Source organism: Somniosus microcephalus, unplaced genomic scaffold (genome assembly GCF_052327205.1).
Source record: "Somniosus microcephalus isolate GS21.2 unplaced genomic scaffold, FLI_Smic_1.0 unresolved_chr1, whole genome shotgun sequence".
NCBI classification, from domain to species: Eukaryota; Metazoa; Chordata; class Chondrichthyes; order Squaliformes; family Somniosidae; genus Somniosus; species Somniosus microcephalus.
The window spans coordinates 53,015,562-53,041,965 of record NW_028225179.1 but is presented as its reverse complement, the minus strand read 5'-3'; the positions used below and the strand labels follow the sequence as shown (position 1 = coordinate 53,041,965).

The 26,404-nt window shown below is 45.6% G+C and overlaps 1 protein-coding gene and 2 non-coding genes across 3 annotated transcripts in view; 1 reads left to right on the top strand and 2 right to left on the bottom strand.

Annotated features, from left to right (window-relative positions):
* The window catches only part of LOC147095107 (uncharacterized), a 111,678-nt gene that overhangs the window by 21,522 nt on the left and 63,752 nt on the right, over nucleotides 1–26,404 (top strand). Inside the window, exon 2 of the mRNA XM_085973628.1 lies at nucleotides 4,184–4,217. Within this exon, the coding sequence (XP_085829754.1) occupies nucleotides 4,184–4,217 (34 nt within the window). The remainder of the gene's footprint in view (nucleotides 1–4,183; nucleotides 4,218–26,404) is intronic.
* Nucleotides 14,809–14,890, bottom strand: trnas-gcu (transfer RNA serine (anticodon GCU)). The gene has a single exon. It is a non-coding gene; the product is annotated as a tRNA-Ser (tRNA).
* Nucleotides 17,325–17,398, bottom strand: trnat-agu (transfer RNA threonine (anticodon AGU)). The gene has a single exon. It is a non-coding gene; the product is annotated as a tRNA-Thr (tRNA).

The following is a 26,404-nucleotide window of genomic DNA, read 5'->3' as shown; positions in this document are numbered from 1 at the left end:
CATTTTGAAATTGTCAATTGATCCCCAGCCTGAACAGCTGTTTCGGGAAGAGAGTTCAAGATTCCCACTACCCTCTGTGTGAAGAAGCGCTTCCTTACATCATCCCTGAACGGGGTAGCTCTAATTTTACGGTTATGCCCCATTGTGTTGGACCCTCCCAACGGAGGAAATAGATTATCTCTCTCTTACACCTATTTGTTTGCAGCTCTGACCGAAGTTCTCACCCCAGAACATTAACTGTCCCTCTGACCGTGTCCCGCTAATTTGGATTTTGAGTTCATGCCTCTTTCCCTGATGATTCGTTGCGCCCTCTCTCTGCAAATGGATTTGTTGCAGATTACTGGCAGCAGGCGGCAGAAGCAATCGGGATATGGGCACTGACAGGGAATGCTGCTTCTCAAGGCTGTCTCACAACCCGCAGGAGCTGGCAGGGGTTTGAAAGCCTTCATGTGTCACACAATTATAATTGATGACGTGGTATCTTTAAATACCACCCTATAATGGAAGAGCCTGTATATGGGGGTATTTGAGATGCAACAGGATTTCGGGAACCCGTCTGACTCCAGATCGTAAGACCGGCTGCTCGAATCACGCCCGGATCGCGGAGACTTTTATACCAGAATAAATCTAAGCCGCTCACAATAAATACTGTCAACTTTCAATGTTTAGCGGACGATTTTCCCTGAGCGATGTATCTGATCCTCTCATTAATTCGTTTGTACAAACTTTGGGAAAAGACGGAGCTGGAAATTGTTTACAGGGAAATCATCTGTACATATCTTCAGGTCTCCCGGTCACCCACAAAGAAGCTCAAACTCACGGATTTAGACTCATCAGATGCAATCGGCTCTGTGGCACAATGGATAGCAGATTGGACTTCTAGTGTAATGGTTGGAAAGGTCATTCAAAGGTTGTGAAGTCGCTGTTCAGTCAGGTTTCGGTGATGAACTTTTGAAGCAAATCCACATTGCTGTCCTTCAAGGACTGAGAATCGCCAATGAGGTCCGTTGAATTGTGAACAATTATCATGTCAGCTTCAAACTGCGCACATTCTGCAACTGTAAAAAGACATCATTTGAACCTGGGAACCTCTCCCATATCAACCAATGAAACCCCCCGAGCGAGATTCAAACTCCGAGACCAACGAGCAGCTGGCAACGAAGCCGTAAGATTCCTTTCAGACCGCTTCTGTCCTTCCAATCTCGCGTTCCTATAAAATGTACAGCAATATCAAGTGGTACCCGAAATATTTCAAGTCAACAATGTCATCCTTACTTCACCGGGTTCGTTCTGAAAATTCGAATTTGACTTTTTAAATGCTTCCCCTGCCGTCTCAGTCATTCTTTCTTTCTTTACCCTTTCCGGCTGGTGTGGCAGGTTAGATCGGAAGCCTGAGACGTCCATCAGTGGAAAACACAGAGAGACAAGACAAAGAGACGGAGACATTGAAAGATGACGTCTAGCGGTATGATTCTCACAGAGAAAAATCCACTGATTTAAATGCGAGAGGCGAGGACCCAAATCCCGGATGAGCCCCCGCTCTTCCGTCACAAATCCCCAATTCACTCAGTTTGATGACATTGCAGATGATTTACAATAATAACTGTCAAAAATTCCGCGATTTTATTATTAAAAGCGGGAATTCAGTCCCAGATGTGCGGAAACTGTGAGGTAAATATATAAATCCGCTTGTTTACAAAAGCTTGCTCCACATTTTCCACATTGTCAATCTTTTTTTTAATTCATTGATGGGATGTGGGCGTCGCTGGCTAGGCCTGCATTTAGTGCCCATCCTTAATTGCCCTTGAGAAGATGGTGATGAGCTGCCTTCTTGAACCGCTGCAGTCCATATGGTGTAGGTACACCCACAATGTTGTTAGGAAGGGAGTTCCAGGATTTTGGCCCAGCGACAGTGAAGGAACGGCGATACAGGTCCAAGTCAGGATGGTTTGTGGCTTGGAGGGGAACTTGTAGGTGGTGATGTTCCCATGCGTCAGCTGCCCTTGTCCTTCTAAGTGGTAGAGGTTGCGGGTTTGGAAGTTGCTTTTGAAGGAGCTTTGTCGAGTTGCTGCAGTGCATCTTGTAGATGGTACACACTGCAGCCACAGTGCACCGGTGGTGGAGGGAGTGAATGTTGAAGGTGGTGGATGGAGTGCCAATCAAGCGGGCTGCTTTATCCTGAATGGTGTCGAGCTTCTTGAGTGTTGTTGGAGCTGCACTCATCCAGGCAAGTGGACAGTATTCCATCACACTCCTGACTTGTGCCTTGTAAATGGAGGAAAGGCTTTGGGGAGTCAGGAGGTGAGACACTCGCCGCAGAATTCCCAGCCTCTGGCCTGCTTTTGTAGCCACAGTATTTATATGGCTGGTCCAGTTCAGTTTCTGATCAACGCTAACCCCCAGGATGTTGATAATGGGGGATTCAGCGATGGTAATGCCATTGAATGTCATGGGGAGATGGTTAGAGTATCGCTTGTTGGAGATGGTCATTGCCTGGCACTTGTGTGGTGCGAATGTTACTTGCCACCTGTCAGCCAAAGTCTGAATGTTGTCCAGGTCTTGCTGCATTTGGACACGGACTGCATCAGTATCTGACGAGTCTTGAATGGTGCTGAACAGTGTGCAATCATCAGCGAACATCCCCACTTCTGACCTTATGATGGAGGGAAGGTCATTGATGAAACAGCTGAAGATGGTTGGGCCTAGGACACTGCCCTGAGGAACTCCTGCAGTGATGTCATGTGATTGAGATGAATGACCTCCAACAACCACAGCCAACTTCCTTTGTGCTAGGTATGATTCCAACCAACGGAGAATTTTCCCCTTGATTCCCATTGACTTCAGTTTTGCTAGGGCTCCTTGATGCCACATTCGATCAAATGCTACCTTGCTGTCAAGGGCAGACACTCTCACCTCACCTTTTGAGTTCAGCTCTTTTGTCCATGTTTCGACCAAGGCTGCAATGAGGTCAGGAGCTGAGTGGCCCTGGCGGAACCCAAACTGGGCGTCAATTAGCAGGCTATTGCTGAGTAAGTGCCGCTTGATAGCACTGTCGACAACACCTTCCATCACTTTGCTGATGATTGAGAGTAGACTGATGGGAAGGTAATTGGCCAGGTCGGATTTGTCCTGCTTTTTGTAGACAGGACATACTTGGGCAATTTTCCACATTGCCGGGTAGATGCCAGTGTTGTAGCTGTACTGGAACAGCTTGGCTAGGGGTGCAGCTAGTTCTGGAGCACAAGTCTTCAGTACTATTGCCGGAATGTTGTCAGGGCCCATAGCCTTTGCAGTATCCAGTGTCTTCAGCCGTTTCTTGACATCACGTGGAGTTAATTGAATGGGCTGAAGACTGGCATCTGTGAAGCTGGGGACCTCAGGAGGAGGCCGAGATGGATCATCCACTCGGCACTTCTGGCTGAAGATAGTTGCAAATGCTTCAGCCTTGTCTTTTGCACTCACGTGCTGGGCTCCACCATCATTGAGGATGGGGATATTTTTGGAGCCTCCTCCTCCTGTTATCTGGGACCGCGGGCAGGACATATCTACAAGTCTGCCGCTCACCCACAAAGCAGAACAAACTCACGGATTCAGAAACAGCTCATAAATGGAGAATGAAAGATAAATACAACCAGAGAAACCTGCAATACCTGTAGCCCAGGGAAAATGCTTTGGCACAAGAGCAAAATACTGCAGATTCTGGGAATCTGAAATAAAAATAGAAAATGCTGGAAATACCCAGCAGGTCAGGCAGCATCTGTGGAGAGAGAAACGGAGTTAACGTTTCAGATAGATGACCCTTCGCCGACCTGAAACGTTACCTCTCTCTTAAAATTCCATGGCTCAGTTGGTTAAGGTGCCTGTTCAGTAAACAGCAGTTTCTGGCTTGGACTCCAAGCTTTGTTTTATAATTTGTGAAATTAAGCAACAAAATAGCCCTGTCTCTGGAAAATCACACTGACCATAGCTTGGAAATATCAATTTTAATAAATTACCTGCAATTTTTTCAATGATTGGTGCAAAACCTTAGATCTGAGGAGAGCTCTTCGACCTGAAACATTAACCCTGTGTTTCCCTCTCCACAGATGATCCCTCGCCTGCAGAGTGTTTACAGCATTTTCTGAATAATTTCATTTGCAGACGCTGCAGTATTTTGCTCTGTCTTTTATTCTTTCATTAACAGAATCAAGAATGTGACAAGAGAAGTGAACAACAGGGTATGTTGCGCAGTGGTGGTTCAGGGGTAGAATTCTCGCCTGCGACCCGGGTTCGATTCGTGGCCAGTGCAACGGTTAAATTCATACTGAAGCATTTCAAAAGAGCTCTTAATTTATAGAAGTTTCATGAAACGCACTACAAAATATACAATGTTTAAAATATGTATCAAACTCTCCGTCATTCGTCAGTTAAGAAAGGTAAATCCATCCTCTCACATCCGTGGGACAACCTCAGGCAAACAACTCCGAGCTTCCTTAAGAATTTCTGCACTCAGAGGGTTGTGAATGTTTGGAATTATCTGACTCAGAGGGATGTGAATGCTGAGTCTTTGAGTACATTCAAGGCTGAAATAGATAGATTGTTGTACTCTAGGGGAATGGAGAACGCGCGGGAAAGTGGAATTACGGTCGATGATCAGCCATGATCTTATTGATGGTGGAGCAGGCGCGATGGGCCGAGTGGCCTTATCCTGCTCCTAATTCGTATGTTCGTACAGATAACCCGTGAGTTTACACATCTTCTCGATGTGCCAATGTCTCAGTCACTGCGTTGAAATCGAATCTATTTCCTGCACATATTCTTTGCTGGTTTAACAGTTAAAACTGGCCCCACTTTCGTCCTGTCAATAAGTAGCACTGAAGGGCTCCTTTAAATCTCTCATCCGTTATTGCAGCACGGTGGGCCTGAGGAAACTAAGTGCCCACGTGGAACAGCTAATAAGGAGGAAGCTTACGGAAAAAACAATTGAACCATCTGCCCTGGTAGAAATGTTACACCGCAATAGCATTGGCTGTTTTAGGTGTGGCTCGAGCTCTTAACAGTGGCATTTTCCAACCACTGTACTGTCAGAAGTACCACGCGCTAACCAAATGCGCCACTACAGCCCCGCACAGAAGGTGCGAATTATCCGTGCACATTTACTTACACATTTCAAGTTGTTTAATAGTGCCGGGGGCTGGGACACTGGTGACTGTTGTTTAATTGAGGAGCATTGGCTGGGGTTATATGATAGATTGCTGCAGGAGTCACTCTCATGTGTTCGCGAGCTGCTGAATTTACCAAAGGCTGCACCAGGTTCCTGGCGTCATAAACATTGAACATTTTTACTCAACTCCTAAAAGTGCAGTCTATAAAATGAGAACGGGTGAAAATTCATCACATGCATAACACGCATTTTTTTTAAAGTTTTGCCTATGACTCGGTAACCATGCGAGTATTTTGGTCCGTACGAATCAGAAAGTTAGCGGTTGATTAATGGCGATTACCACAAACTTTTTGCACAGATTAGTTAGTTTTGCATAATTAATAGAATAAGCAGTTTTCTAAATGTTAATGGAACCCATTAAGAGCATTTATAGATGACAGTTCTCTTCTGAGTTGTTCCTATCATTCTTTACAGAGCAGCTTTTTCCGAAGTGCGCCGGTTATCACTTCCGTCTAAAGTACAACAGGTCCCCGGTTCCATCAGCTGTTGTAGGTACAGATCAATAAAATACATTAACGGCTGCGCGGTATTCTCCTTTTCTCTATACAGTTCTGTATGCAATCAAAATCTACAGAGACACCGACAGTGTGAGAGATCATTACAGAATCCTGCAGCTCTGCCTCGGTTAATAGCAACAGTTCGGAGCCGCATTTCAGACGCGGCAACAAACCCATGAGTTTGTTTGCTGTTCCCCAGCTCCCGGAGTGAGTGAGGCCGGGACAGCAGCGAATTTCAGGCCACCTGTCCGGCCCCATTCTCTCAAAGCGCCCGCTGCCAGCGGAAAGAAGCGATTGCAGCCTCAGAGAGCATAAACTGCCCATCACCGCGAAACAGAATATCACTGAAGCAGAGGAGGGCAGAGATTTGCATCTGCAGCATTTATGTGAGGATGGTCGAGCTTGATATCGATCGACTCATTGTTGTTGAAACCGCTGAAATTGAATCTTTCTCTGGCACTTGTTTCAGGCTTACGTATGAAAAGTTCCCTCGAGGTGCAATCGAAAAATTTGGAGATGCGGTGTAGTGGGACAAGTTAAAGGATCAGCACAGTTAATGTCGAGAACAAATTAAACAGTAGCTCAAGCTGATGAACATTGCATTGGTGAAAATGCTGGATGGAGATTTAGAGTAAGCGAAAGTGGGAAGGGCTGTACTGCAATTCTAACACTTTTCCAAGCACATTCCGGGCAAGTCATCGACAGTAAAAAGAGGGCTTGGAACGGGTATGGAACTGTGGGCACACGTGACAGAGCATTTTTATTGGGAATGTAAAACTGCTGTCTCCAATACTCTGACTACCTGAATCAGACAAAATGCAATGGACAATACATGATAAATCCATTTTACTTTTGATAACCAGTTGATTCAGTCTGCATTCTAGACAGAATGACTCTTACGTCTAGGGGTATGAATCTCGCTTTGGGGATTGTAGATTGAAATTTGCGACCGGTCCCGCGTGAGCCCCGTTTTAATGTCGACTTCTAATATTGGGCTTGCGCTCAAAACTTGTTCTAATCCGCCTAACTAATAATCGGTCAGGACCCAAATCATTCTCCAACAATCTCCAGTGGCTTTGGAGGAAGGCCAATGCAAATTGCCATGTAACTATCATGGCTTTAAAGACAAACTATTAAAGTATTTTTTAGCAATCTATCACTGTGATGGTTGTAACAATATTTGGGTCTGTCCATGTTGGATACAAATGTATTTGTGAGTTGCTATTGTGTTAGATGTAAATGCTTTTGCACCTCTGTTCGTTATAAATATAATTAGATTTATTTGTATTATTTATTAATCTATTGGGTGGGGGAATCATTGACATTTTTAAATGTATTTCTGAGCGCTGCCAAATGTCCAGTCCGGCCCCATTCTACCTTCTCATTTTCCCCACGTGTCATTCGTTATAACATCTGTTACATCCGGATTCAACTTTTACTTTTATTGATATTTAGAAAATTTGAAGCTTAGAAAGTAATAGCTCTGCATCCATCAGCCTCTCTGATACCTCCTGAGCACCCCTTACCCTGTCTGATAGGCCCTGAGCATCTCTTCCCCTATCTGGCATCTCTTGAGCATGCCTTATGCCTCTGACACATCAGGAACGTCTCTTACCATGTCTGATACATCCATAACATCCCTTACTCTGTCTGATACATTCGGAGCGTCCCTTACTCTGTCTGGTACATACGGAGCGTCCTTACCCTGTCTGATGTATCCGAAGCATCTCTTACCCTGTCTGGTACATCCGGAGCGTCCCTTACCCTGTCTGATGTATCCGAAGAATACCTTACCCTGTCTGCTACCTCCGGGGCGTCCCTTACCTTGTCTGGTATATCCGGAGCGTCCCTTACCTTATCTGGTAAATCCCGAGCGTACCTTACCCTGTCTGATGTATCCGAAGTGTCCCTTACCATGTCTGCTACACCTGGAGCGTCCCTTACCCTATCCGATCCATCCGGAGCGCCCCTTACCCTGTCTGTTACATCCGGAGCGTCCCTTACCCTGTCTGATCCATCCGGAGCGTCCGTTACCTTGTCTGGTACATCCGGAGCTTCCCTTGCCGTGTCTGATCCATCCGGAGCGTCTGTTACCTTGTCTGGTACATCCAGAGTCTCCCTTACCCTGTCTGACCCATCCAGAGCGTCACTTACCCTGTCTGGTACATCCGGAACATCCCTTACCCTGTCTGCTACATCCGGAGCATCACTTACCCTGTCTGTTAGTTGCTGAGCGCCGCTTATCCTGCCTGATCCATCTGGAGCGTCCCTTTCCCTGTCTGGAACGTTCGGATCGACCCTTACCCTGTCTGGTACTTCCAGAGCGCCCCTTCCCCTGTCTGGTCCATCCGGAGCTTCCCTTACCCTGTCTGAATCATGCAGAGCGTCGCTTACCCTGTCTGCTGCATCCAAAGCGTCCCTTACCCTGTCTGCTAGATCCGGAGGGTCCCTTGCTCTGTCTGCTACATCCGGAGCGTGCCTTACCCTGTCTGGTCCATCCGAAGCGTCCCTTACCCTGTCTGCTACATCCGGAGCGTCAGTTACACTGTCTGCTACATCCGGAGTGTCCCTTACCCTGTCTGCAACATCCCGAGCGTCCCTTACACTTTCTGCTAAATCCGGAGCATCCCTTACCCTGTTTGATCCATCCAGAGCGGCCCTTAAACTGTCTGCTACATCCGTAGCGTCCCTTACACTGTCTGGCACATCCGGAGTGTCCCTTACCCTGTCTGATCCATCCGGAGCGTCCGTTACCTTGTCTGGTACATCCGGAGCTTCCCTTGCCCTGTCTGATCCATCCGGAGCATCCGTTACCTTGTCTGGTACATCCAGAGTCTCCCTTACCCTGTCTGACCCATCCAGAGCGTCACTTACCCTGTCTGGTACATCCGGAACATCCCTTACCCTGTCTGCTACATCCGGAGCATCACTTACCTTGTCTGTTAGTTGCTGATCGCCGCCTATCCTGCCTGATCCATCTGGAGCGTCCCTTTCCCTGTCTGTAACATCCGGATCGACCCTTATCCTGTCTGGTATTTCCAGAGCGCCCCTTCCCCTGTCTGATCCATCCGAAGCTTCCCTTACCCTGTCTGAACCATGCAGAGTGTCCCTTACCCTGTCTGATCCAACCGGAGCGTCTCTTACGCTGTCTGCTGGATCTGGAGCGTCCCTTACCCTGTCTGCTAGATCCAGAGGGTCCCTTGCTCTGTCTGCTACATCCGGAGCGTGCCTTACCCTGTCTGGTCCATCCGAAGCGTCCCTTACCCTGTCTGATCCATTCGGAGCGTCCCTTACCCTGTCTGATCCATCCAGAGCGGCCCTTAAACTGTATGTAAGAAGTCACACAACACCAGGTTATAGTCCAACCGCTTTACTTGAAATCACAAGCTTTCGGAGCGCTGCTCCTTCTTCAGGTGAAGTGGAGAAATGCATAAAGACACAGCTTATATAGTCAGAGAATCATGTCAGATGTTTACAGGTAACCTTTCCAACTGCCATTTATCACACCTCGGCAGAGAGATAATCACAGCAGTCAAAAGTGTGAATGGTGTCCAAACAGGTCAGTCAGGGAAACATTACATCAAAGAACAATGAGGTGGGGTCACAAGGGGTCAAATATTGCAGATGCTGGGGTCTGTATGAAAAACAAAAAAACAGACAAAAAACATTTTTTTTGGCTGGAAATCACAGCAGGTCCGGCCGCATCTGTGCAGAGAGAACAAGCCAATGTCGACTCGAGTCTGGATGACCCTGCGTCAGGTGGGGTTACATGTAGCGTGACATGAACCCAAGATCTCTGTTGAGGCCGTCCTCATGGGTGCGGAACTTGGCTATCAGTTTCTGCTCGACGATTTTGCGTTGTCGTGTGTCTCGAAGGCCGCCTTGGAGAATGCTTACCCGAAGATCGGAGGCTGAATGTCCTTGACTGCTGAAGTGTTCCCCGACTGGGAGGGAACACTCCTGCCTGGTGATTGTTGCGCGGTGTCCGTTCTTCCATTGTCGCAGTGTCTGCATGGTCTCGCCGATGTACCATGCTCCGGGGCATGATTTCAAATAAAGCTGTTGGACTATAACCTGGTGTTGTGTGACTTCTTACATTTGTCCACCCCACTTAAACTGTATGCTACATTCGTAGCGTCCCTTGCACTGTCTGCTACATCCGGAGCGTCCCTTACACTGTCTACTTCATCTGGAGCATCTCTTACCCTGTCTGATCCATCCGGAGTGTCTCTTACCCTGTCTGCTACATCCGGAGTGTCCCTTACCCTGTCTGATCCATCCGGAGCGTCTCTTACCCTGTCTGCTACATCCGGAGTGTCCCTTACCCTGACTGATCCATCCGGAGCGTGCCTTACCCTGTCAGATCCATGCGGAGGGTCACTTACTCTCTTTGTTCCCTCCTACGAGTCCATTATCCTGTTTGATTACCATTTTGCCAAAATTGCATATTTCTCCCCTCATTTGCAGCTATGAACCGCTTCCCATCGCTCACGCTCATCAACTGTTTAGGGAAAAGCGCCAACTACCAGGTAAACAAAACCCAGTTCTTCAGTTAGCCTCCCCAGTTCACTTGATTTCCCAAGGAAATTTCGTGTAAAATCGAGGTGCTTTGGTTCCAACCGTCGGCCCTGCTTTCGCAGCACTTGTCTGTCGGGCGGCCCCGCAGGTCTAAATGTATCGACTGGTTTCAAATCACCAATTCAATTTGGTGCGAATGGGACATGTAACAGGTGTTTTAAGCACCATCATCCATTTTGTCTCTTATCCCTCCTGCCTTCCATCCTATCACAGACCTTTCCTTTTGTTCTTTCCTCTCCTCCCCCTTTCCTTGCCCCGACACTTGGTTAAAAACCTGTTACATCTCCAGCTTTTTCCAGCTCTGACGGAGGGTAATCGACCTGAAACGTTAACTCTGTTCCTCTCTCCACAGACGCTCCCTGAGCTGCAATGTATATTGCGTTGCACTTCTAGTTAATGGTTGAAAAGGTCATTCAAAGTTTTGGGGTTCCATTCCCACCAGAGTCGCTGTTCAGTACGATTTCGGTGATGAACGTTTCCAGCAAAACCACAACTCGTTCATTTACGTCCTTCAAGGACTGGGAATCGGCAGCGAGGTCCCTTGAATTGTGAATAATTAAAATGTCAGCTTCAATCTGCTCACCTCCTTGAAATATTTGCTTTATTCCACGTGTGTTGTGACGACAAACCCTGTGCATTCTGCCCTCTGGAGCTCAAACATTCTCTGGAGAAATGTCAATCGTGCCTTCTGTAAAGAGATAATTTGAACCAGGGAACCTCTCCCATATCAATCAATGAAATCCTTTAACTGCAGAGCCTGTGTCCAGGAGAATAAAGGGTTGACCATTTAGGACTGAGATGAGGAGAAATGTCTTCACTCAGAGGGTAGTGAATCTTTGGAATTCTCTATCCCAGAGGGCTGTGGAGGCTCAGTCTTTGAGTCTGTTCAAGACAGAGATCGATAGATTTTTGAATATTAAGGGAATCAAGTGATCTGGGGATAGTGCAGGAAAGTGGAGATGAGGTAGAAGGTCAGCCATGATCTTATTGAATTGCGGAGCAAGCTCGAGGGTCCAAATGGCCTACTCCTGCTCCTATTTCTGATGTTCTTATGTACTTAAGTGAGAATCAAAACCCCGAGACCAACGAGCCGCTGGAAACGAATCTGTAAGATTTTGCTGCCACCCACAGCCGATCAGCCATCCTTTCAGACCGCTTCTGTCCATCCAATCCCGCTTTCTAATACAATGTTCAACGATATCAAGTGATACACGAAATATTTCAATTCAACAAAATTAGCCCCACTTCACCAGATTCGTCTTGAACATCCATTGTTAACTTTTCAGAATTACTTCCCCTGCCGTCTCAGTCATTGTTTCTTTCTTTACACTTTTCTGCTGGTGTTGCAGGTTAGATCAGCCTCGGCCGTTCAAGGAAACCTGAGAAGTCCATCAGGGTAAAACACAGCGAAACTAAGAAACAAAGACAGGGAGAGAGATGGTATCTACGGGTACGATTCTCACGCAGAAAATTTCGCTGTATTAAATGCGAGAGGCGAAGTTTCAAATCCCAGATGAGCCCCTCGATTTTTAGTCAAAATCCAAAATTCCCTCGGCTTGGCGATATTGCAGAAAACTTAAAATAAAAACTGCCACAAATACTGTGCAGAGCCTGTGCCCAGTGTATTTCCAGAAACCCACGATTTTATTATTAAAAGCGGGAATTCAGTCCCAGGTGTGCCGAAACTGTGAGGTAAAAATGTAAATCCATTTATTTGCAGAAGCCTGCTCCACATTTTCCACATTGTCAATCTGGGAGCGCGGGTAGGACATATCTTCAAGCCTGCCGCTCACCCACAAAGCAGCACAAACTCACGGATTCAGAAATCACATTATTTTAGCCTCTTTACCGAAAATCCACCGTTTCTATGCAGTGCCGTGTGTGACTTTACTGTGGTCAGGACAGAATTGCAACAACTAATGTGTGTCGCCGTGATCGTATATTGGTTAGTACTCTCCGTTGTGGCCGCAGCATCTCGGTTCCGAATCCGAATCATGGCACAGCTTGATTTATATCTCCTGTTCTCTGCGGCACCTGCTGATGGAACGCAATCCCTTAATCAACACGTTAACTTTTACTAAATTAAGATAATATTTACTGATGGTGTTACGCACAAAACGTAGGATGTGGGACAAAATAACCAGCACAAGCACGGCCGACCACATGGTTTCCTTACGCACTCTAAGTTTCTACGTAGTTTTTGATGAGGTAACAGAGAGTGTTGATGAGGGCAATGAGGGTGACGTGCTGTACATGGACTTCCAAATAGGCGTTTGACAAAGTGCCACATAATAGGCTTGCCAGCAAAGTTAAAGACCATGGAATAAAAGGGTCAGTGGCTGCAAGGATACGGAATTGGCTAAGTGACAGTGAAACAGGGAGTAGTGGTGAATGGCTGTTTTTCAGACTGGAGGAAAGTACACAGTTGTGTTCCCCAGAGGTCGGGACTAGGACCACTGATTTTCTTGATATATAGTAATGACTTGGGCTTGGGGGTACAGGGCACAATTTCAACATTTGCAAATTACTTTCCCTTAGGGAATTCCACTGACTGAAATGCGAGAGATCCCAGACGAGCTTTTGGCTTTTTGGTCAAACATCACCAATTGCTTCACCTTGGCGACACTGCAGAAGTCTTGAAATAATAACTGCCCAAATATACTGTGCAGAGCCTGTGTCTAGTATATAACAAGAAACACGCGATTTTATTATTAAAAGCGGGAATTCAGTCCCAGATGTGCCGAAACTGTGAGGTAAATATGTAAATCCGTTTGCATCCAAAAGCCTGCTCCACATTTTCCACATTGTCAATCTGGCAGCACGAGCAGGACATCTCTTAAGTCTGCCGCTCACCCACAAAGCAGCACAAACTAACGGATTCAGAAACAACTCATAGATGGAGAATCAATGATAAGCGATACCAAATGGACCGGCAATTCCTGTAACCCAGGGAAAATGCTTTGGCTCCGTGGGTTAGTTGGTTAAAGTGCCTGTTTATAAACAGACGTTTCTGGCATGGACTCCCAGCTTTGTTGTGTAATTTGTGATATTAAGCAACAAAATAACACTGTATCTGGAAATCACGCTGACCAGAGCATGGAAATAACAATTTTAATAAAATTGCCAGCATTTTTTTGAAATGATTGGTGTAAACCTTGGATCTGAGGAGAGCTCTTCGACCTGAAACATTAACCCTGTGTTTCCGCCTCCACAGATGATCCCGGACCTGCGGAGTGTTTACAGCATTTTCTGAATAATTTCATTTCCAGACTCTGCAGTATTTAGCATTGTCTTTTAGCCTTGCATTATCAGAAACAAGACTGTGACTGGACAATTGAAGCTCTAGATCCGGTACGCGTTGGTGGTTCAGGGGCAAAATTCGCGCCTGCATTGTGGGAAACACGGTTTCGACTTCCGGCCAATGCAAGTGTGAGCTTCGTACCAAAATACAACAGCAAACTGCTGCGGTTGCTGGAATTCGTACTAAAGTACTGCGGTTAACATTTTAAATGGCAGAAGTTTCATGAAACGCAGTACAAAAAAGACATTTGTATCAAACTTTCCGTCATTCTGTTTTCAAGGAAAAGAGTAATAATTTGAGTTAAGGAAGGTAAATCCATTCCAAACCTCAGGGAAACAGCTCCGAGCTTCCACAAGGAGGGAGACGCTGAGACCCGAGCGAGAAAGGAGAAGGATTGGGAGGAAGGATTTTGTTAAAGGCGGTTAGAGCCCGAAGCTGCGGTAATATTTTAGTGTTTGTGGTGGGTTTGCATGGTGTTTTGAATTCGGCACCCGTGGGACCATTTCAAAAGCCAGCTTCTCACATCGTTTCAGCGCTAGACAAAGCAGCACTGTCTAATATTCAGGGCAGAAGGTGTTTCAAGAAAATTGACGCTGATTGTAAGTTTATCCCAATTCAGGCGAGCTCATGGGTGCAGAAAGCAAAATGTAATGGTCCTGCATTGCCCAGAATCGAACACGGGTGTCAGACGTCCAATGAAACACAGAGACGGACCCTTTAACTTTACTCAGTTGGTTTGTTTTCAGTTGCTCCTGTGAAGATCTGGGATTTAGAAAGATAGGGTAAAAACGACGCAAAATCACATGTTTTTAATGGAAAGCATGTATGTTTTCTACAATGTCGATTGGCTGTAAGAAGCTGAGTTTTAACTAAAATCTAGTGGGGTTCGACCAACATTTGAAGCTGGGATCTATCGTAATTCAGCTGTGATATGCCTAAAGTGATAATTATACCCCTAGACCAACGAGCCGCCGACATATAAGCGGGAAATTCATTAAGTACTGGAATCTCAGATTCTGACGGTACTGAAGTAAACTGTCTCTGAGAGTGCTATCTAATTAGTCCCACTCTCCATAGACCTATAAAGTGTTTTCCCTTTAAAGTATATATTGGTAACTTGAGACATGACATAAGCTAAATTAGGCAGGCTTGGGAGCAAAAGGTGAATTTGGACATGACGTTAAAGGTGAATGTCAAAAGAACCGAAGGTGTCAAACATCAAACATTTACGACGAGGATGGGATCCGAACCCACGCGTGCAGAGCACAATGGATTAGCAGTCCATCGCCTTAACCACTCGGCCACCTCGTCTGCCGTTAGCTCTTTCGTTTACTACTTTTTGTATCCAAACAGAACTAATCTGCAAGAAATTCCGCTTCACCATTTGTCCTGCCCGTGCACCCAGATCTACAATGCTGAAAATGTACAATCAGCTCTGTAAGCAAAAGGCCGCCCGTTAATTCAGGTGAGGGACTGTCAAAAATGGTCGGTTTGATGTCAAATTCAGAACAGAGAAGAAAAAGTTTGCCGTCGTCAAGAAGTTGTGGGGAGGATTGTGAGCAAATCCAGCGCAACACCTCATATAAAGGAGTGGATTTAGGAAAGGATTGATATATTTTGAATTAAGCGAGAGGGTTTGCACCTGCGCAGGGAAACCCAATGCAACTTTGAACACAACACCTTAACAACTCGTACGATAGAAACATACTGCAGCTGCTGGAAATCCGAAATAACAACAGAAAATGCTGGAATAACTCAGCAGGCCTGGCAACATCTGTGGAGAGAAATTAGAGTCGACGTTTAGGGTGAACACTTTTTTAACCTGGAAAGGAAATTAAATAGATTGAAGGCAGGGCTGCGATAGAACAAAAGAAGTAAAGAGACATTAAGAGGTATTCAAAACCAGACGAGATGGTAATAGGACAGTGGAGACAAAAGACGGCTCAGATTAGGTGTGAAGTGTATTGGCAGGATGAGAGACAGCTGCCATGTGGGAAAGAGAAAAAAAGGAAAGGGGGGGAAGGGAAAAGCCAAAACAAAGGTGTGGAAAAAAATATAAGTAAAAATGTTAATAGGGGCCGAGGTTATGATCTGAAATTGTTGAACTCGATATTGAGTCCGGAAGGCTGCAAAGTGCCTAATCGGAAGATGAGGTGCTGTTCCTCGAGTTTACGTTGAGCTTCTGTGGAACAATGCAAGAGGCCAAGGACGGTGAGGTCCGAGTGGGAATGGAGCGGTGAATTAAAATGACAGGTGACCGGAAGCACGGGGTCACCCTTACAGACTGAACGGAGATCTTCTGCAAAGCAGTCACCCAATCTGCATTTGGTCTCCCCAATGTGGAGGAGACCGCATCATGAGCAGCGAATACAGTATACTAGATTGCAAGAAGTACAAGTAAATCGCTGTTTCACCTGGAAAGGGTGTTTGGGGCCCTGGACAGTGGGAAGGGGGTAGGTATAGGGGCAGGTGTTACATCTCCTGCGCTTGCACGGGAAGGTGCCAGGCGAAGGGGAAGGTCTGTTGGGGGTGATAGAAGAGTGGACTAGAGTGTCTCGGAGGGAGCAGTCCCTACGGAATGCTGAAAGGGGAGGGGAGGGGAAGGTGCGTTTGGTGGTGGGATCACTTTGGAGGTAGCGGAAATGGCGGAGGATGATCCGTCAAATGTGGAGGCTGGTGGGGTGAAAGGTGAGGACAAGGGGAACCCTATCATAGTTCCAGGAGGGAGGGTTAGGAGTGAGGGCAGAATTGTGGGAGATAGAACGGACACGGTCGTCGCAGCTGAAATCGCATTCCTTTAAAAAAGACTAACACACAGAATGATCCGGGGCTGTGAGCTCACCCATTTTAAATAGGCACAGAATGATCCGTGACTGACAACAATCCCGATTACGATTAGCAGCGAAATCAGACGCTTTATCCATTAGGCCAAGGAAATTCCATGTGCAATCCGGCTATTTTGCTTCTGAAGGCCGGCCCTGCTTTCGCAATGCTTGTCTGTTGAGCGGTTCCGCAGGTTTGAATGTATCGACTGGTTTCAAAGCAACAATTGAGATTGGTGCAAATGGGACATGTCCCCCCAGGAACGATTGTCGCAGAGCAAACTTAAGTTTGCTGAAGTTAAGTAGTTGAAAGTGAATGTTAGGTTAAGGTAATACCTCAGGAAAGTGGTAAAGAAATAGAAGGAGGAAAGAAAAGGAGGGCTATTGATTGTGGAAGGGAAAAAAAGCTGGGAGAAGAGGTGGGTTTGAAATATGGCGCATCAAGCTCAGGCATGTGAGAGCGCGGGGTTTTGAAGGAGGAAATAGGTTTTCACCGCCAACAAATAATATTTGTTTCATGTAGTAATGATTGATTTCTTGTTGCATTCTATCAGCAGGTGCCACAGAGAACAAAATATATAAAGCGAGTTATAACATGACTGGGATTCCAACCGAGGTTGCTGCGGGTACAACACAGAGTACTGACCACTATACGATCACGGCGCCACACACCAGCTGCTGTTCTTCTGCTCTTTCCACAGCAAAGTAACGCACGTCACCGCTTAGAAAAGATGGATTTTTGGAGAAGGCCAAAATCAGCACCGCCAGAAATTATGACAGCGGTGGAATTCGACCCATGTCCCATAGCGACTATAGCCTTTATCCAGAGTGGGAATTAATGCAGCAGCAGTCACATTCATAAGGATTGTAGCCCTTTCACACGAGAATAAACTCACCCCTGGATAGTGATAAAGAAGAAAAAAAGGCCCCGCTGGGAGTCAAACCCAGGATCTCCTGTTTACTAGACAGGCGCTTTGACCAGCTAAGCCACAGAGCCAAATTAGGCCTCCGTCGCTCGCCTCCACTCACTGATATCTATCAGCTACCGGTCACTGACTGCTGGAGTCTGAGGCCGTTTTGCATTTAACCATCTCTCTTGTCCGCCTTGTGTCCCGATGCTGTCTGTATCTCTCACTGCGATTATCACAGTGTCAATCTGTGAGTTGATTCTTAATGAATACCTGTGTTTGTGTCTTACATTAAATAAATGAAGAGATCAGAAAATTCTTCCTCTGACAATGGGGAACTAATGAGCTAACGTTCATAACAAGATTTTGTTTGTTGTGATGCAGCAAATACAATATTCCATCTTGAATGATTTAGGTTCAATTATGTGCAAAAAGAAACGTTGACCCCAACGTGTTTCCAATCGGCCGCCTTTTAATTTGACGTCACAAACGCCACCATTGCACCTCAAGGTGATTCATAACTAACAAACAGAGAAGTCAAGCAGTGAAAGAGTATTTGTAGAAAGGGTTGTGAGACAGTGGAATGCACTGGCCCAGAGCAGCAGATTTAAAACAAGGTATAAACACCGGCAGGGTGTGGGAGGAAGGGGAGAGAGAGGCAAGAGAGACACAGGTAAAAGATCACGTTGGAAGTCACTGGCCCCGAATCTGCTTTAAATCCCCCCACTATATTTAAACACATTTAATGTCATATTCATACATTGATGCCTTTGAGCAATATATAATTTGTAACGAGGTCGCTGGTCTAAAATAACTGCTTTATATATTTGATCCCCCTCCCCCCGCTGTGTTTAGGCTCTACCCTGAATACTTATCTCCAACCTAGAATCTGCTTATAATCTAGAGACAAGGTCTCAGCAGCCGGCGGGCAGGGAGCAGAGGCTGAGACTGATCTGTGTCATGTGGGAGCAGAACACAATATTCCTGCTGTTTATTTTCATTATCCTGCACAATTTTAGATACTGTTCTCAACATCTTACACTCCTCTTAAATATCGGAGGGTTTAGTTTATTGTAATGATGATCGCTGCGGCTCTTTTCAATTTTATGAATTCGTAGCAAATTACATATCTCCAAACCAGTGAAATCGTCATTGCCGAGATTAAACACTCAGAGCAGGGTCAGCGGCTCTTTGGTCCAGGGCTGTGATTCTCGCTTAGGGAATTTATATCAATTAATGCGAGACTTTTTAATAGAACCAGTTTCCTCGGCCTGGAGACATTCCACAAGTCTTCAAATAACAACTGCCAGAAAATCAGTGCAGACCTGTGTTCAGTATATCGCAAGAAAACTGCAATTTTATTAATTAGAACGGGAATTCAGTCACAGATGTGCCGAAACTGTGAGGTAAAATATGTGAATCCGTTTTTTTCCAGAAGCCTGCTCCACATTTTCCACATTGTCAACCTGGAAGCACGGACAGGACATGCGGTAAAGGGACTTTATTAAAGGTTGTTTCTACCGTTTGGAAACAGAAATACTGAAATATAAGGGATTTCTGGATGATTCCTTTTGGATAATAAAGGTAGATCGCGGTTAGTGAGAGGTTAAGGCGAGGGATTGCTAATCTAGTTGGGAGATACGTGGCCTGAAAATGTTCAGTCCCCAAGTTAGACAATCTTTTCTCTCCCTGTTTGGTAAAAATTCTCCCACTTTCTCAAACTAATATTTCACCCAGCTGTAATGGAATGAAGATCGAATCGAGATCTCCTTCCTCCCTTCCGTCCCTCAATCTTACATTCCCTTCCAACTTGTTCACAGTTTCCTGCCTCACTGCACAATGAGCCTGATTCTGATGTTAACTCTATGATCGATATCTTATCAGATCCAGTCCTAACCTCGTCTTTTTGCAGAGTTATTAAAAGCTGTTTGATTGAAAGCTCTCCAACATGTTATAAAACCGTCCATTTAAAGGCTGTGAGATATAACAAGCGTTTTAATGGTGAGGGGAATCTTTAGAGGAAGAGAACATCTCCTGCAGCAATATAAACTGAGTCAGTGCCCAGCTCTGCTGTTCGGGGCAATCCTCGCCTCCTCCTGTTTCATTTTCACATCGATGGGAGAAGCTGACAGCGAACTCCAATCTACACGGGCTTTACACCACTTGAAAGATTAACGGGAAAAGCTGGAAAAAAAGTTTTAACTTTATCCTTTGAAAATGAATTTAATTTCAAACTTTTTATCGACCTTAGCACGGTGGCATAGTGGTTAGCATTGTTGCCTCACAGCGCCAGGGACCCGGGTTCGAATCTCGGCCTCGGGTGACTGTCTCTGTGGAGTTTGCACACTCTCCCCGTGTTTGCGTGGGTTTTCTCCGGGTGCTCCGGTTTCCTCCCACAGTCCAAAGCTGTGCGGGGTTAGGTTGATTGGCCATGATAAAAATTGACCCTTAGTGTTTGGGGGATTAAATACGCGGGGATAGGGTGGGATATGTAGGGGTTACGGGGATCGGGTGGGATATGTGTCGGTGCAGGCTCGATGGGCCGAAATGGCCTCTATCTGTACTGTGAGATTTCTGTGACCAGCGCAGTTTTCTGATTGGCACCAAGTCTGTACATTTTACTTCTGTTTAACTTTATTCTGCTCCCGCACTTCATAAAGAACACAGCGTCCCGCGCCACTGGCATTCAAAGACCTTTCAATTATGGCCAACCTCCTGTAATCGCTGCTATCACCCACTAGCGATCTTTTCACTTATCCTTTATTTGTTTAAATCGCACACTTCAACAGGCCTGTTAAGATTAAGGCGGAACGCTTTCGATCTTACTGCACCGCACCGCACCGCACCAGCGGGCCAATATTTCACACTTAAACCCTCGATCGCAGCGAGGCAGCACTGCCCGTCACTCATGCACCTCAACAGTTTTGGGAAAAGCGCCAACCAGCATGAAAAAAAAACCCAGTTCTTCAGTTAATAGGCACTCTATCACAAGATTCCCCAAGGAAATTTCGTGAACAATCGGGTCCCTGTCCTTCCAAAGGCCCCGCTTTCGCAGAACTTGTCTGTCGAGCAGTCCCACAGATTTAAATGTATTGACTAGTTTCAAGGTACAAATGTGCATTGGTGCGAATGGGACATGTGCCCTCAGGAACAGCGGTGGCAGCAGAGAAAATTTAACGTCATAAGTAAAGGAAAGACTTACATTTATATAGCACCTTTCACGACCACCGGACGTCTCAAAGCGCTTTACAGCCAATGAAGTACTTTTGGAGTGTCGTCACTGTTGCAATGTGGGAAACGCCGCAGCCATATTGTGCACAGCAAGCTCCCACAAACAGCATTGTGATAATGACCAGATAATCTGTTTTTGTTATGTTGATTGAAGCATAAATATTGGACAGGACACCGGGAATAACTCCCCTGCTCTTACTTCGAAATAGTGCCATGGGATCTTTTACATCCACCAGAGAGAGCAGGCGGGGCCTCGATTTAACGTCACATCCAAAATACGGCACCTCCGACAGTGCAGCACTCGCTCAGTACTGCACTGGAGGGGCAGCCTGGATTTATATACTCTAGTCCCTGAAGGAGGAATCTGAACCCATGGCCACCTGCCTCAGAGGCCAGTGTGCTACCCACTGAGCCACAGCTGACACTAAGTAGGTAAAAGTGAATGTCAGATTAAGGGAAAACCGCAGGAAATTGACAATGAAATGAAAGGAGGAAAGTGAAAAAGGGCTAATGGTTGTGGAAGGAAGAAACAGCTGGAAGAGGCGAGTGTGAATTATGGAGAATAAAGCACAGGTATATGAGAGTGTGGGGTTTTGAAGGAATAAATAGGTTTCACCACAAACAAGAGAGATTTCTTCTTTTAATAAATAATGATGATTCTCTGAGTTTTATTAGCAGGTGCTGTAAGGGACAGAAGATGTAAAGCAAGTTGTGCCGTGACTCGGATTCCAACCGAGGTTGCTGCAAACACAACGCAGAGTACTGACCACTATACGATCATGGTGCCACAGATTATGCTTCTACCAATTACTTTAATCCATGCCCCTGGTTATTGATCCTTCTGCTATGAGAAATAGGTCATTCCTATCCACTCTATCTCGGCCCCTCAAAACTTTATACCCTCAATTAAGTCTCCCATCAGCCCCCTCTGTTCCAAAAAATCAACTCCGCCTATCCAATATTTCTGTCAGGGTTGCTGTCACGGGTCCATGTAGACACGGGGCCGTGCTGTCCGGGCGAGGCTGGTTCTGGGCCCAAGTGCAGACAGACGAGGCGAGAAGCAGATATGCAGTCTCAAATAACAGTACTTTACTAGAATCACACAGGTAAAGAGTTACAAAACATAGGAATTCAAGACAAGCTACCACATAGGTAAATGGCTAGTCAAGATAGGAACTTAAGACAAGCTACCATGAGGCAACCGGCTTGTCAAGACTGAGCTCAAGACAAGCTACCGCAGGGCAACCGGCTTGTCAAGATAAGAACTCAAGACAAGCTACCATGAGGCAACCGGCTTGTCCAAACTGAGCTCAAGACAAGCTACCACAGGGCAACCGGCTTGTCCAAAACTGAGCACCTTATCAAGACTGAGCAACTTGTCAGCACCTTGTCAAGACTTAGTACAAAGGGAAAAACCACAGAACTCAAATACAAGCAGAACATAACACAGATAAACAGTTATAGACATAGGAGCTCAAGACAAGCAACCAATAAGGCAACCGGCTTGTCAAGGCAAGCTACCACAGGGCAACAGGCTTGTCGAGACTGAGCACCTAGTCAAGACAGAGCACCTTGTCAAGACTGACTCCCTTGTCAGGACTGAGCCCAGAGGGAAGAAACCACAGAACTTAAATACAAGCAAAAACAGGTGAAACCAATAAACCAGATGAAAGGCAGTTAAGTAATAAACAGGAGAAACAAGTAACAATTAACAAAGGGAAACCAACCAGTGAAGGTGCCATCTAGGGGTTACTGAAGGAGCTAACTGACACCCTCACAATTTCCACATTGGCAAAAGAACCAGAGGGGAGATGGGGGGATTTTGTTTTACATTGCGAGTTGTTATGATCTGCAATGCTCTGCCTGAAAAGGTGGTGGAAGCAGATTCAATTGTTATTTTGAAAAGGGAATTGGATAAATGCTTGAAGAGGAAATGTTTGCAGGGTATGTTGGGAAAGAGCTGGGACTAATTGGATAGCGCTTTCAATAGCACGATGGGCCAAATGGCCTCCTTCTGTGCTGTATGATTCAATGTTTCTGTGAAAGGTTTTATGAAAGTATTCATGCGAATGAGGCGGAACAGTTGCCCGCTCCACTGTCCCGTTTTATTTTTGTGCATTTGTAGCTGTGCTATTTCAACCTAATTGAAACGATTCAGAATTCGCTACCCAGGAAGCTCGAAGCTAAACACTACTGATGGCGCGGTGGCCAAGTGGTAAGGCGTCAGTCTTGTATACTGAAGATTCATGGGTTTGACAACCGTCCGTTCCTGGAGAAGTTTCATCACCTTTAATGTGACATTTTTTTAACTTTTCTCCTGATGAACTCTATCAAAATCGTTCATAATTTTCAATATTACTATCAAATCTCTTCTTGGCAGTCTCTGCTCTAAAGAGAAAACTCCCAGCTTCTCCAGTCTCTTCACATAAATGAAGTCCCTCACCCCTGGTACCATTCTAGTAAATCTATTCTGCACTCTCTCCAAGGCCTTGACTTTCTTCCTAAAGCGTGGTGCCCAGAATAGAAGACAATACTCCTTATGAGGCCTGACCAGTGTTTTTAAAGTTTTAGCATAACTTCCTTGCTTTTGAACTCTATTAATAAAGCCAAGGATACCACGTGCTTTTTAACAGCCTTCTCAACCCGTCCTGACCGCTTCACAGATCTGTGTACGCACACCCCATGTCTCCCTGTTCTTACGTCCACTTTCAAATTGTACCATTTAGAGGCGGTTAATGAAATGCAGGGGAGAGCTTTCTGACCAGTTTCGTGGCCAGTGATCTCCAGAGGGAGCCGATTAAAGTCAATTATTGTTCATGTTAAATTTGTACCATTTAATTCATTTTGCCTCTCCTCATTCTTCCTACCAAAATATATCACTTCACACTTCTCTGCGTTAAATTTCATCTGGCACGTGTCTGCCCATTTAACGAGTCTGTATATGTCCTCCTGTAGTCTGTTACTATGGTCTTCACTGTTTACTACATTGCCGTCTTTCGTATTATTTGCAAAATTTGAAATTATGCCCTCTATACCCAAGTTCATTAATCTTCATCAAAAAGAGCAGCGGTCCTACTTTCGACCCCTGGGGAACACCACTCTAAACTTCCTTCCAGTCTGAGCATCTAAAACCTCTCCCTGCAAAAACTTCCTGACCTGTGGAGCAATTCAAATAGACAGAATGAGAAGCGAAAGCAGAGAAATTTCAAAACCAAGATCGATAGATTGTTGTTAGGCAAGATTATTAAAGGTTACGGCAACAATGGAGTTAAGATACAGATCAGCCATGACCGAATTGAATGGCGGAACATGTCCGAGGGGCTGAATGGTCTACTCCTGTTCATGTGTACAGAGATCCACACACACAAATCCAAACACAGCTGCACACGCATGCAGAGCAGGATAGATAGAGAAACAGAGATGGAGAGACAGGCACACAGACAGGGAATGAATCTGAGTCTGATAGAAAGAGAGTGACAGAGAGAGAGCAAGGCAGCAGGGAGAGAAACAGAATACGAGGCAGAAATAGGGACAGGGGGAGAGACAGAGAAGGAGGAACAGACAGAGAGTTACACAGAGAGGAAGAAACAAAGAAACAGGTGCAGAGATAGCGAGTCATTGGAGTGCACAGCACCTCAAATAGAACATCATAAGATGTTAGAAATAACTACGAATGAAGGTGCCATTATTCATCGCTTCAACATTGTGCGCGTCTGCCTCTCTCTCCAGGCTTCCCATCTAAGGAGGAGACCTTACAGGGAGCCTGTGGTCCCAGTGATTCCCCATAGTTACTCACCCCGGGACAGGCTGCGATTACATGTCGCTGTTCAGTTATAAAGAAGGAGGGACACCATCTGATAGAGATTCAGACAGAGAAAGAGAGAGAAAGAAACAGACAGAGACAGCGAGAGAGAGGGAGAGAGAAATAGAGAGAGAGGAATAGAGAGAGAGAGAGAGAGAGAGCGAGAGAGAGGGAGAGAGAAATAGAAAAAGAGAAATAGAGAGAGCGGGAGAGAGAGAGAGAGGGGGAAACAGAGGAAGAAGCTGTTGCGAATTGGCTGTAGTTTCCCAAGTCCAGGGCGGGAACACCAAGTTCTAACACAATTGGCGGCAAAGCGCTTTGGGTCATTCTGAAGTTGGGAAAAGCGATAAAATACATGTCCTTCTGTTGATCATCTTTACAAACTGCTGGGGATAACAATTAAATAGATTGACAAGGATGTCTATATCTCTCTCCTGGTCTGTCCCTCTCGCTCTCTCTCTCTCTCTCTGTCTCTCCCTTTTCCTCCTTCCCTCTCTCTGTCTCTCTGTTTGTCCCTATCGCTCCCTCTCTCTCTCTCACTCTCTCTCATGCACGCAGAATAGCGAATCACAGGGTCAAAGAAGGAAACAGATTTGTGTCTCTGTCCTGTTTCAAAACCGCAAAATGAAAGAATCCCACGATGATGGCTCGGGCAGAATGTTTCTGCGGGGAGCTTGACCTCCACCAGAGGTGGCAAGAGACAAGGATGCGAGGCTATTAAGAGGCTTCGTGAAAATAATTGCATTAAAATCTGGAGCCTAAAGCAGGTGTGGATCTAAGAATCTTTCAGACACTTTAGATCGAATGTACAGCACAGGAAAAGGCCATTCGGCACAACTGGTCTCTGCCGGCATTTATGCTGCACACGAGCCTACTCCCAGCCCACATCATCTAACTTTCAGCATATCCTTCTATTGCTGTCTCCCTCATGTACTTACCTAACTCCCCCTGAAATGCGTCAATGCTATTTACTTCAACTATTCCTTATGGTAGCGCGTACTTTGAATAAATAACTATCTCCTGAACTCCCTCCTGGGTTTATTAGTGACTATCTTATATTGATGACTTCTAGCTTTACTTAGTGTGACACAAGAGCTTTCCAATCCCTGCCAGCGCCTGGAGACCAGGAAATCCGTCAGGAGCAGCATTCACCACCAGGGCTGAAATCTTGCTCGGTTTAAACGCCTGTTGTCAGCGGATTGCAGCACATCCAATGGTGAAAATGAGCAACAATATCTGGAAACAGATAACAGGTCAGTGTGTTACAGAGCGGAACGGACAGTAACCTAACTATCTTAATTATATCACATCTTTATATTCTATACCCAACGGAATACAAGCCTAGTCTGTGTCGCTGTTCTTGATAATCTAACCCGTTTAGCCCAGGTATCATTCTGGTCAATCTGCGTTGCACCCGCTACAAGGCCAATATATAATTCCTGAGGTGCGGTACCCGGAACTGGATGCAGTACTCCAGATGTGGTCTAAGCAGAACTTTATACAACATATGAACATAGGAACAGGAGTGGGCCATTTAGCCCCTCCAGCCTGTTCCGCCATTCATTGGGAGCATGGCTGATCTGCGACCTAACTCCATATACCCGCCTTTGGCCCATATCCCTTAATACCATTGGTGAACAAACATCTATCAATCTCAGATATAAAATTAACATTTGATCCAGCATCAATTGTCGTTTGTGGAAGAGAGTTCCAAACTTCTACCACCCATTGCGTGTAGAAGTGTTTCCTAATTTCACTCCTGAAAGACCTGGCTCTAATTTTTAGAATATACCCCCTAGTCCTAGACTGCCCAAGCAGTGGAAATAGTTTCTCTCTATCTCTACTATCTGTTCCCCTTAATATCTTGAAAACTTCGATCAAATCTCGCCTTAACCGTTAAATTATCTGGAATACATCCGTAATTCTTGTAATCTCTCCTCCTAATTTAACCCTTGCAGTCCGGTTTTCATTCAGGTAAACCTACACTGCGCTCCCTCCAAGGCCAATATATGTGTAGCTTTCAAAAGCTCTTATAATAATTTGTCCGTGACGACACAAACCA